At 30.9% G+C, this 14,119-nt stretch overlaps 1 protein-coding gene across 3 annotated transcripts in view; it reads right to left on the bottom strand.

Moving 5' to 3' along the window:
• LOC131852058 (angiotensin-converting enzyme-like) overlaps window positions 1-14,119 on the bottom strand; it is a 176,613-nt gene that overhangs the window by 13,555 nt on the left and 148,939 nt on the right. For all 3 annotated transcript variants that reach the window (XM_059202651.1, XM_059202652.1, XM_059202653.1), the window contains 2 exons: window positions 13,836-14,040; window positions 84-251 (listed from right to left, as the gene is read on the bottom strand). In XM_059202651.1, coding sequence (XP_059058634.1) covers window positions 84-251; window positions 13,836-14,033 — 366 coding nt within the window. In that variant the 5' untranslated portion in view covers window positions 14,034-14,040. The remainder of the gene's footprint in view (window positions 1-83; window positions 252-13,835; window positions 14,041-14,119) is intronic.

Below are 14,119 nucleotides of genomic sequence, written 5' to 3' on the forward strand. Positions count from 1 at the left end.
CTTAAAGTGTGAGGTAATTTATAGATGGCGACTTATATCTCTATAAATAAATATATAAAGCATTGAGTAAACAAATTACTTACTTTAATCCACTGTTCCGGTTCTAGTAATGTGTCCCCTGGTTGTAATAGCAACTTAACCTTGCGTTTCAAAACGTCATCATTCGCTGCAAGCGTGTATCCCGATAGACCTTTTCTGACCTCAGTAGTCTGATGCTTGGAAAATATCCCGAATGCCTTGTCCCTTTCCAACTGTAAAGATAAATTTAAATTAACATTCCAATTTTAATTTAAAGCATATTTAAAATTACAAAGTAAATTCAGTTGAGTACAAAATTATAAGATGATTATTATTTTGAATCACTATCACTGTCACTTTTCGAATAAGTTTCTAAAGATAATATCTTAATAATATTATAAACTATTAAAACTACTAAACGTATTTTCACTTTACAGTAATATAGCGTATGCTTCAGAATAATATATAGCCTATATTTTATATTGACATTTATATATTGAATTTAACGGGGATGAAACCGCGGGCACAGCTAGTATAAGATAATTATCAAAACTTATTCTATTCAGAATAGTTAATTATATGACAGCCTCGATGCTCTAGTTTTTTAGTACACCGCCTTACTACCAGGGCTACTGTGGTCCAGTGTACTTAGTGTTGGCCTACTACAGTCCAGGGTTTGATTTGTTTTCTAATTTTATTATGTATTTTACCAGATAGGTAGATTGTTATATGTCAACAGCGTGGGTCAGACCGCAGTACATCGTATATAGTAATAAATTGCGACGTTTCACGCTTTAGGTGGGCCGTCTACTTGTTTCCCATTTCAAATATAATACATAAAAATTAATACTACAAAAAAAACGCGTAATTTAATACCCATAATACACGTTCTACTTAGTTTGGGACTAGATTAAGGTATGTGAGTTGTTCCGGGTTTATATATTCTGACGATTTCTTATAAATATTGTTTTATTAATGCAATAAAATGTCAATTTAAGGACTACAAGTACATTCAGCAACCCCAGTTGCAACGTTATAATACGAAATAAAAAAAACAGTTGACGCTTCTTATTTTGTGAGTTGATAAAGAGAAAATCTCCACAAAATAGATACATAGTATTATGCCAAACAATACTTCTGAAGTTAAGTATCTCCGAAACTACCAAGATATCAGATGTATAAATACAATAATATGTATAATTTAAAATTAATAATTTCATACAACAAATATGTTATCCAATACAATTACGATCATACAACAGATTACAGGCGTGAAATAAAGATCTATTGAAACCAATATCCATTCATTTTATTTCACATTATATCAATAGGTATTTATATCATAAACCATACTAGAAAATTTAAATTATTATATTTAATATATTAATATTGAAAGATTGTGGTAAGGTTTATTGAAACTGTCCGTATTTAATCATTTATATAGTAGTATCATAATTACTTACATACAAAATTTATTTCAACAAAAGTTATCAGTTTTAAATTTATGATAAAAGCTTTGATTGTATAAATTATTTAAGTTATATAAAATGCAACATTCAAACTAACGAGCGAAGTGGCATCATAATGTAAAGCAAATGTTTTGCTGCTTTTACCATTCTGCTGGAACCCTAATAACTACATTTAAATATATTTCTTTCTCAACTTCACTTTTTTCTATAATAAAGAAAAAAAAAAATAGATTTTATACTTAAACATTTTTACTTATAAATAATAATTAGAAGATGATTTTAAAAACATCACTGTCATCATTTAGAAATTGTATTGTGAATTAATGAACAGAATTATTCGATTCCAATATTCTGTTGAATATAAATATTAAATGTGTAGGATTTTTAGAATTGAGACATATGTATATTTACGTCAGTTTTATTTGCCAGAGTGATGCGTATCGCCTACATGTAAAGGTCACACCTTAAATTCTCATGATTGAGCACAATACGGATGTCGTAAACGCCCACATTAAAATAAATTTCCAATACATTTCCGAGGCAATTGTAATGATGTAAACATATGTCTTTTTCCCGAAAAAGAACATTTTATTTTAAATTTATTTATTCATCCACATAATATAGAAATATATTACGTATATTAAAGGCAGCACGATAGCTTTTATTACATAAATATCAAGTTTGCAAGGTACATATGAAAATAAATATGTTTGTACAAAACAAACAAAGAACAGCCGTCGAAATAGAAAAGCGACATATGCCAAAGTTCTCGTAAAAACACTTGTCAATAAATTTATATTCATGTCTCTAGGCTATATATTCGGTACCTATCGAACAATCTTCAAGGAAATAAATAAATGAAAGACTTCTGTCTATCTGTGTTTGTTGGAGCATAATATTTTGTAGAATTATTATGAAGAAAGAAAGATAAATGATGTAATAAAGCAACTATATATTACAGTTTAGTTACATGTGTATGTACAGAACTCCCGCAAACCACCTTATAATTGGAAGAATTATTTACGCTACTCATATATTATATTTCCTCTTATTACTATTTTACGTCGTTCTTCCCACGCGTAATCAATGTGTCCCCGTTCCTATGGGATTTAAGTTTTTGAACCATAGCGTTGGAACTTGTAACATATGGACATATGAACAGAGAAAGCCTCATTACGATAGGTTCTGATTTACCTCTATAGATCGGAACCCAGAAATTGAGTGATTAGGGTCCGAGGGTTTTAATTTCTAATTATCGGGAAAATAAAATATTTCATTTTTATACTTTAATCGTTTGTTAGGCAACATTACCTAAAGAGCTATAATATTATCACTGATTAGTATTCTGTATTTGAAAATCAAAAGTCGGCATATATATGAATTAAAATCTACTTTATACGCATCATAATAAGATTCATTTTGTTTCCAGTTATCGGTACTATTACGTTGATGTTACATTAAGTCCGAGAGGCCTATTAAACTCGCCGAGTTACACGAAATTAATCCTAACAGAATTCATGAAAAGCGGATTTTTTAACCCTAGTATTGGGCTACTAACCTTAATAATAAATATAGTGTTGTTAAGTAAAATAATTTATTGTGTCAATCGACTCAATCTTTCAGAGATATATATAAGAATAAAACAAAGTACAAAATATGACAGATTCAGAATTTGTAAATTTATTTATTTGCCATGTAAAACAGGTTTTGTTTAGCTCGTCAGTTATAAAATTATAAGTAAACATTAATATTAAGATAAATTTAAATTTGACTTTGTGATGTATTAATGTGACAAAATGGTATATTTAAAAAAAATATTTTAACGTTCTCATAAACTTCATTGGTTAATCGGCGATTTCTTTTGACAATCTATTGTACATCATTATTTTCAATGGCAGCTCTTTTTCACAATTTGATTACATAAAATAAAATGTAAATGAAACTGTAATGGTGTGTAAAAGCTATCCGGAAGGTGTCTATTTCAATTCAACGTCCCAGATATTTAATACTGCTGTTAGAATTTCATTAGGTAAATAAATATGTAAAACAAAACTGCTTGAATTTATGTCACTGCATTATTGTTTTCTCATTTCATTAAATCGTTTATTTCATAACAATTTGACCTGGATGCAAATTTTACAAGTTATAATAAATAATACAATAAGTGCACTTAGAATGACAAACATATAAGTTTTTATTAGTTTACCAGTTCTAGTGCAATTTCTGTCAATTTGGCATAAGAATTTAGCATACTGTGTGATACATTTTATACTATGTAGTATCTTTACATAGTGTAAAATGAAGTCGCATCCGCTGTGTATTCACTTAGATATTTTAAACAACGCAATGTATTTTAATAAAGTTTTTAGCAACAGGTAGAGTGATTCAAGAGGAAAGTTATATGTTTAATAAATGTACATCCGTAAGAAACCGGGTTGGATAGCTAGTTATAATACATATTATTATAGATTGTGATCTAAATTGAGCACTATTGTCTAACCAAGGAAAGTCTACCACGACAGCAGCTAGCGTTTAATAAACATAAAATTTCCTATAGAAATACATGTCGTAAAACTCTATCCAATTTTCTTTCAGCGGTTCTTGAGATTCCCGTATGTGTGTGACACATAATCAGATTATATCCCATATAAGCCACCATGAGAATAAACCCGATACCGCGCGTTTCTGCAAGATTCATGGAGAGTTAAAGACATAGTGCACTATTGATATTAAGGTCATCTGTTGAAGAACTAATGTTACTGGAGTCATTCGACGCATTCGACTCTAAAACCTTACAATATAATTATTCAAATAATATATATATATATAAATAATATATATATATATATATATATATAAACACCTCTTTGGGCACTTTGTTGATCACGCCACAACCTACACACTTGCTGATTCCACCTTTTGCACTGAATAACTTGACTCCTATCGCGTATATCTCAGGCGGTATGGCAACGTCGCATTCTATTTTGCGATGTGGCCATATATATTCGTCGATAGTACGATATACTCGACACTTTTTTTACTAATAATTCGTGACTGAATGGCTCCGAACGGCTAAATTTTTGGTATACACAAAGACTTTTTGGCTCTGAATATATTCCAAAAATCAATTAATTATGTTGATCACTTTATATACTCGTCGTTACTGCGATACTTACTTTCATCCGAATATATATAGATACCGTAACGGTCTATCAATTATGAATTTATTAATTTACTAATGTAGATATTTTATATTCGCAATGCTCCATACATGCAAGCTCCAGCAACGGTGGAGGCAGGGTCCCCCCTGCACCGTACACCGCACCCCGCGCACACAAACAAATTAGATATTTTTGAATACACAAAGACTTTTTGGCTCTGTATATATATTTCAAAAATCAGTTAATTGTGTTGATCACTTTATATACTGGTCCTTACTGCGATACTTATTTTCATCCGAATATATATAGATACCGTAACGGTCTATCAATTATGAATTTATTCATTTACTAATCTAGATATTTTATATTCGCAATGCTCCATACATGCAAGCTCCAGCAACGGTGGAGGCAGGGGGGAGCACCGTACACCGCACCCCGCGCACATAAACAAATTAGAATAAATTAAATTCATAAGATTATTTATATATTTCGACTGCCTCGGTGGTCACACCGCTTTACATCCGATGGTCGCGGGTTCGATTTCTCGCACGATGCAAACATTTGTACTCATCGGTCATCGATTGTTTTCATCGGTCTGGGTGTTTTATATGTATATTATATATGTATTTACAAAATAAAAATATCTATTTATATCAGTTCAGTATCAGTCTGTGTTAATTGTCCAGGGTTATTTATTATATTTTTATAAACGGTTATCTTTTTCCATCGCACCGCTCGCTATCGACAGTGAATTCATAGAAATGTCACTCTAAAAACAAAAATAGTTTTGTGTTTTGTATTTCAAATACTAAATGCAAAATAGGTATTTTCAAAATACTTTTTAAAAATTAAGTACCTTTTGAATTTTTGTCCAAACCTCAGATATTTTATTTATTTTAGGTATATCAATCATTACATAGTAATATAAAAACAAAGTCGCTGTCGCATCTAACAGTACATAAACAAAGAAAGAAGACTTTGGCTCTGATACCGTAACGGCCTATGAATTATGAATTTATTATACCTAATCTAGATATTTTATATTCGCAATGCTACGTACATTGTAATATCCGCCTCCATTCATTGTAACGGTGGAGGGACTAAATAGTTGAATAAAACTGAATAAGCAGTTGCTCCACTCTATAGGTACTGCGTCGTCGTCGTATGCTGTTCATTTTTTCACTCGTTTTGGCGCCAAGAGAGGGTCACATAGTCGTGGTCAAGTTAAGAACTTATAATTTAATTTTGATAACAATAGATACAAGTAAAAAGTAGGTATTATATTAATGTACGTAAGTACTGTACTTAAAAATATTTATTCTTTACTGTATGTACATTTGAAAAACTTAACACTTAAGGACTTGTACATATACACGTACATACTGCCATTTTCTCTTAAAGACATCCAGAGAAGCACTATTTATCAAATACGCGGGGTGCACCGACCTTTGACCTTATAACACCTGATTCGCGCGTAACGAATTACATTGCTACTTTTTGGTATTTTATAGTGGATATGTCACTATAAAATATTATTATTTCTTTAGATTATGACATAATAACATAGTTTACATGATTTTAAGGGAAACATACGATAAAAAAAAATCCCGTAAAATGTAAAAGATAAAAAATGGTTATTGTTGGTTATCCTTAAGAGATAGACATATACCATCACGGACTTTTTTGTTGACCTTATTTTGATACATCTCAAAGCACTAGACAACACGCATTTTCATTAAACAGTATTGTATTTTTTTATTTCTTTAACTTTAATGCACAAAAAAATTTGTACATGTGGCGGACTTAATATTTTGCCGCGTTATTTACCAGGCAACCATGAGTGGTGCAGAGAAAGATTATTGGCGGTGCACTAATATAAATAAGAAATGTCAAAAAAAGATTTATAAAGATAATAAAGATAAGCAAAATATACATTTCTATAAAAATAACAGTATACATACATAAATATATATGTAAATATAACCCATAAATGTATAAATGTTATATATAAGTAAATACATAATGATCCGATAATCAAATTATAAGTACAGTCTCAAATTGAAAGTAAGAAAAACAGAAAATATAGAGAGAACTATATGGATATAACAGAAAGATGTGAAAAAAGGAGAAGGACAGTAAAAAAGTTACAAATTTAAATAATGTTCCCGCAATTTCTGTTTAAATGAATTTATTACATTATTATATATATTAGGCATACGACTAGCCTTATGACTGTTACTTTTTTTTAATCTATACATCTATACATGTAAATAAAATTGGAGTTTCTGTTTGTAATATTGAAATAACCGTTTTTTACTACTTGCATATGAATATAAATACGGTACATACACCAAAATAACATATTTTACAAGTTTTGTCTGTCTGTCTGTCTGTTTGTTCCGGCTAATCTCTGAAATAGCTGGACCGATTTTGACGGGATTTTTTTTGGCAAGTAGCTGATGTAATAAGGAGTAACTTACGCTACTGTTATTTTAGAAAAATAAAATAAAATTTCACGCGGACGAAGTCGCTGGGGCCAGCTAGTCTATAGATATACCGAGATTTAATGTTTAAGTTGCTATTATGTTGTTGACAAAATTTTACTGTAATGTTACTATTACGTTATCCTACACAATTTGTATTATTTTGGATGAATAAATAAATAAATAAATAATAATCTATACATCTATACATTTAATAAAAATTGGAGTGTCTGTTTGTAATATAGAAAAAACCGTTTTTTACTACATGCATATGAATATATATAAGGTACATATACCAAAATAACAATTTTTATAATTTTTGTCTGTCTGTCTGTCGGTCTGTTTGTTCCGGCTAATCTCTGAAATGGCTGGACCGATTTTGACGGTACTTTTTTTGGCAGGTAGCTGATTTATAAGGAGTAACTTAGGCTACTTTTATTTTAGAAAAATAAAGTTAATTCCACGTGGACGAAGTCGCGGGAACAGCTTGTTTTTAATAAAAACTGTTTATTTGATAAAAAAACATCTTTTTTGTGGTACTTGAGAATGTTGAAGCCTGTTGTTTGTAATATTGAAATAACCGTTTTTTACTACTTGCATATGAATATAAATACGGTACATACACCAAAATAACATATTTTACAATTTTTGTCCGTCGGTCTGTTTGTTCCGGCTAATCTCTGAAATGGCTGGACCGATTTTGACGGGACTTTTTTTGGCAGGTAGCTGATGTAATAAGGAGTAACTTAGGCTACTTTTATTTTAGAAAAATAAAGTTAAAAACCACGTGGACGAAGTCGCGGGAACAGCTAGTGTATAATATATTAGAGATACCTACGTGTTTTTTTATTGATGACTAGCTGTACACGGGATTTCGTCCGTGTTGAATTTAACTTTATTTTTCTAAAATATAAGAAGTTAAATTCCACGCGGACGAAGTCGAGTGTACAGCTAGTTGTCGGTAGTCTAGCGATTTAGCTAGCACACTGCTTTGATTCCTGCTTGGTGGTCGAGGGTTCGATTCCTCGCACGCTGCAAACATTTGTATTCATGAGTATGATTGTTTGTAACGGTCTGGGTGTTTTCTATGTATAGATAATATATATGTATTTACGAAAAAAAATCTTTGTATTTATATCAGTACCCATAACATAATCTTCAGCTAGCTTAACTTGGGTCTAGATGAAGCTGTGTGAATTGTCCTGAGATTACTATTATTACTATAATAAATCTTTTCAAATCAGCCGATGTTTATTTTTGCCATAATACGTGCTGTTACCATGTGATAATATTACGTACGTACTTATTAAACTATTAACTTATTATTAAATTGTTTGTAACGGTCTGGGTGTTTTCTATGTATAGATAATATATATGTATTTACGAAAAAAATCTTTGTATTTATATCAGTACCCATAACATAATCTTCAGCTAGCTTAACTTGGGTCTAGATGAAGCTGTATGAATTGTCCTGAGATTACTATTATTATTAATTGGTACACAGGTAAACTACTAACTAGGCCATATTGGTGTTGTTTGTTATGGTGAAAAAACTAGTAGGTATATATATAAGTTACACGTACAATTTCAAAGACTTATTTCTTGAAACTACTGGCTATTCTGAAATAAAACTTTAGTGTTTGTATATGTAATGTTTGCATATAAAATATGATTAAAGGTTACCAGTGTATTTACACTTTTACTGAACAAACAGAGTTGTTTAATACTGAAAATATTGTGTGGAAGGCATCAATTACTTTCAGTGCATGTATAGCTTTTCTCTTTTCCTAATTATTATTATTATTAAGTTTAAAGTGGTTGAATTTTACGTAAGGGGTTTTTATACATTATTTCTAATGTACCATTTATTTTAAGTTTTTTAAACTCTATTCATCGAGACCTATCTAATGAGTCCAAACACGATATTTCTGCTGTAAGTTTTCGAAGAGTATGTTCATCATCTGATAATACTGGTGCCAGCATGAAGTCAAGGTTAACAGATAACTAATTACTTTTATTTCGTCAAAATCTTTAGATTACGTATAATAAATTCATAATATCGCTACCTATTCAAATCAAAACAAGTATTAGGTACTTCATGTACTAGTATATAAATTCATCAACACACAAGTAAATGATTTTTAAATATATTCAGAGCCAAAAAATCTTTGTGCATTTAAAAAAAATGCCGATACGGATTCACTATTGCAGGAAATTGTTGAAAAAATATATATCGAGTATAGGTATCTACTACTATCGACGAATACATTTGGCAACAACGCATGGTCTCGGTCGGAACGGCAACATCGCATATTAGAATACAAAGATAGTGGTAGAACGCGGAACGGCAACATGTTGCCGTTCCGCCACGCTACCGTTATAGTGGTAGAAAGAGAGAGACAGTGGAATCAGCAATATCTACGGATCGTGGCTGGATCAACTAAGTGTGCAAATGTAAGTATATATATATATACTTACATTTGTCTTTAATTCAAAGGAAATATAAATAATGAACGCATCACATTTAAAACAGTAATAAGTACGTACGTAATATTATCACATGGTAACAGCACGTATTATGGCAAAAATAAACATCGGCTGATTTGAAAAGATTTATTATAGTAATAATAGTAATCTCAGGACAATTCACACAGCTTCATCTAGACCCAAGTTAAGCTAGCTGAAGATTATGTTATGGGTACTAGACAACTGATATAAATACAAAGTTTTTTTTTCGTAAATACATATATATTATCTATACATAGAAAACACCCAGACCGTTACAAACAATCATACTCATGAATACAAATGTTTGCAGCGTCCGAGGAATCGAACCCTCGACCACCAAGCAGGAATCAAAGCGGTGTGCTAGATAAATCGCTAGACTACCGACAACTAGCTGTACACGCGACTTCGTCCGCGTGGAATTTAACTTCTTATATTTTAGAAAAATAAAGTTAAATTCAACACGGACGAAATCCCGTGTACAGCTAGTCATCAATAAAAAAACACGTAGGTATCTCTAATATATTATACACTAGCTGTTCCCGCGACTTCGTCCACGTGGTTTTTAACTTTATTTTTCTAAAATAAAAGTAGCCTAAGTTACTCCTTATTACATCAGCTACCTGCCAAAAAAAGTCCCGTCAAAATCGGTCCAGCCATTTCAGAGATTAGCCGGAACAAACAGACAGACAGACAAAAATTGTAAAATATTTTATTTTGGTGTATGTACCGTATTTATATTCATATGCAAGTAGTAAAAAACGGTTATTTCAATATTACAAACAACAGGCTTCAACATTCTCAAGTACCATAAAAAAGATGTTTTTATTAAAAACAAGGTGTTCCCGCGACTTCGTCCGCGTGGAATTTAACTTTATTTTTCTAAAATAAAAGTAACCTAAGTTACTCCTTATAAATCAGCTACCTGCCAAAAAAAAGTACCGTCAAAATCGGTCCAGCCATTTCAGAGATTAGCCGGAACAAACAGACAGACAGACTAAAATTATAAAAATAGTTATTTTGGTATATGTACCTTACATATATTCATATGCATGTAGTAAAAAACGGTTTTTTCAATATTACAAACAGACACTCCAATTTTTATTAAATGTATAGATGTATAGATTATTATTTATTTATTTATTTATTTATTCATCCAAAATAATACAAATTGTGTAGGATAACGTAATAGTAACATTACAGTAAAATTTTGTCAATAACATAATAGCAACTTAAACATTAAATCTCGGTATATCTATAGACTAGCTGGCCCCAGCGACTTCGTCCGCGTGAAATTTTATTTTATTTTTCTAAAATAACAGTAGCGTAAGTTACTCCTTATTACATCAGCTACTTGCCAAAAAAAGTCCCGTCAAAATCGGTCCAGCTATTTCAGAGATTAGCCGGAACAAACAGACAGACAGACAGACTGTACTATGCTATACTATGTATTGATTGATATACCTAAAATAAATATAATATCTGAGGTTTGAACAAAAACTCAAAGGGTAATTTATTTTGAAAAAGTATTTTGAAAATACCTATTTTGCTTTTAGTGTTATAGTACTTTAACTGTTATGTTTTAAGTAACAATGTTTAATTATAATTAATACTACTGCACCAACACTCCGATCGTGCAAAAAAATTTGCTGTTTCATTATTTTTTAGTTCAATTAGTGGTCTACCTAAGTTCTGGGCTAAGGGGGGGGGGAGAGTCATGACGCCCCCATGACTCCCATGACCTCCATGACGCTCCCCCCTGGATCCGCCGTTGCGTCTTCTCTTTATTCGCTCAGTAACGTTGTTACAAAAGAAAAGATTCCCATCCAAAAAATAACAAGTATTGAGGTTTGATCTGGAGTCACGTTACTCCAGACTGATTTCTATAAATATTTAGATTAGGTAGACTATTATTTTTGAAATACTAGCTAGACATTATTAAGTTACTGTAGCCATAATGTAGTAGCCCAAACGTGCCAATGAGGAAGCCCTTGGCAAATGCTGCACCCTGATTGGCCCGTTTGAATTGGATCAAGAAGTGCTCGTATGCCAAAAAGGTGGATTTGTATAAAATCGTGTATAAATCGCTTAATTATTATTATTACTCGTCGTGACAGTTGTGGCTCAAAACGGATCAACATTTATATATGGTCATCTGGCATTAGATCAACAAAAGGCCTCCGGATCAACAAGTGAAAAAGGATCAACAAAAAACTACCTATACGGCACGTCTGAGCCACAAAGTGCCCAAGGGGATATTTATATATATATATATATATATATATATATATATATATATATATAAAGAAAGAAAGAAAAAAATAATGATAGACAAGCTGTCAATAATACAATAAGAAAAATACATGTTTAGTTACTGCTATTGATCAGACATCGTACTCCAATTACAATATAACCTTTTAAAAAAGTTTGCTACTAGAGTAGGGGAAAAGTGTCAAAACTAAAGTTATCGAGTATAACACCATAGGACATTACGTATAAATGAAAAGCAGTAGATGGGTAAGCAAAAGGCAAAAAACATATTTGTGCCTTATATAAATATAAAAAATATTTGGACGGAAGCAAGAAACCAGTAAATAAGGTATACAATGTATAATGTGTAATTTTATGACTAAAGAAGAATTAAAGCTGAAGCTAAGATAAAAAGGAAATAATAAAAAGAGCATGCTAATTTTGAATTTTAAATAATATGCACCTATATATAAATAGATACCAGAGCACAGATACGCAAGATTCCAGGTAAAAAAAAATAGGACAGAAAGAAGTTGTCACATATTTTATTCTTACTCCGTTGGCACAAGGTACAAAATCATACGACTAACGTAAGACAGAAAATGTCTAAATATATATTTTATACTTTGATATGACGTTTCCTATCAAATTAACAACGAGAATTGGCTCCTCTGGAAATTACCTGTCAGTGAACATGTCAGTGCGTAGTACTTTTGCTAACTGGTATAACTTATGCCAATGCTATATAGTATGTATATAGCTCAGAATGCTGGCACAAAAGACTTAATTTTTATATATAAAAAAACGAACAAAATTTTTATAGACTGAGTTAGTAAAGGGTACCGAAATAAGCTAGTTAAAAACTAGCAAAAATCTTGTCTAAAAACTAAAAATCTTAACCTAAATATGCCAAGTTAATAGTTGAAAACAATTTTTTGTTAAAACCTTCATAAAAACTGTGCGGTCACATGACCAACTAGAATAAAAAGTTCTAATTTATTTTCAGATGTCTACTTTGTTTCATGATGAAAGTGCCGAAATTTAGCACATAAGTAGGTATTCTGGTTAAATGTCACGTGAAGTTTGGGTGTAATCACTTAGAATGAGAAGTTCAAAATTTATTTTCAGATTTCCTTCTAACTTCTAACTTCAAACTTAAGGGTACACTACATGAGTAGGTATTCGTATTCTCTTAGATCTAAGTAACTAAAATAGAGCTGTTAGATATTGTTTGATGAAAAATTCGGTTTAGGAACTTTTTACATTATCGTTTACAAATTTTAATTCCGTTGTTGTTAATAGAAAAAATGAAATATAAAATATACTACTCTAATACCTTCTTTAATTTAATGTCGGCATTGCATAATACCGACAAGACCAATTTACTTAATTTAAACAACCGCTCTCTATAAAAACAGTGTTTTAATTTAAAACAACGGGAATATAAAACCATAAAACATTACAGCGAAGTAAAATTAAATTCAATTTTACCAACATTATTTTGTTTTTAGTTCGAATTTAGAACAATGGAAGCTAATGTGCCAGTAACAATTTGACATTAAAGTCGTTTTCATACATTACATGTACGTATGTAACGAAAACGGCGTACGTGTTTACCGTAGCACCCACGTGACCTAAGTGGGTATGTTATTAATTAATAAATATATGTAAACTATACCAGAGTATAATAATAATAATAAAATGTTTATTTATTCCATTCTATTAGTAGTATCTACTTATACATAGTGAAATATTTTTTAGACTCAATTCAATTATAATAAACCTTGCACTCCATATTTGTCTCCTATTCAGATATGCAGTGTAAGGAAATATTTTTTAAAAACGTTTATATTCATATATTAAGTATAAAGTTGATGAAATTTATAAGAAATTTTATTGTATTTATCGTAATATAAAATAAAATAATGTATATATTTAATACTACTAACCTTCGTAGATAGTCCTTTATTGCCTCCAATTAGCTCATTCCATGTTGCAGTTGCTCTTTGTTCACAATGGTCCACGTAGTCTAATTCCACTAAATCAACTAATGCAACGAGCCACCGTCTGTCATCGCCACTCGATGACGTTCCACTTGACAGCAGCGCGTAGAAGTAGATGCAGAGCAGTGACGCTGACAGCCTCATGTTTGTTCTGTTGAAGTAGGAAATAAATCTATTGAATAAAAGATATAGTCTCTTGTGTAACTTCCGTAAACATGGACAATTCAGTT

This window comes from Achroia grisella, unplaced genomic scaffold (genome assembly GCF_030625045.1).
Source record: "Achroia grisella isolate CSIRO2021 unplaced genomic scaffold, CSIRO_AGI_Agris_v1 utg821, whole genome shotgun sequence".
NCBI classification, from domain to species: domain Eukaryota; kingdom Metazoa; phylum Arthropoda; class Insecta; order Lepidoptera; family Pyralidae; genus Achroia; species Achroia grisella.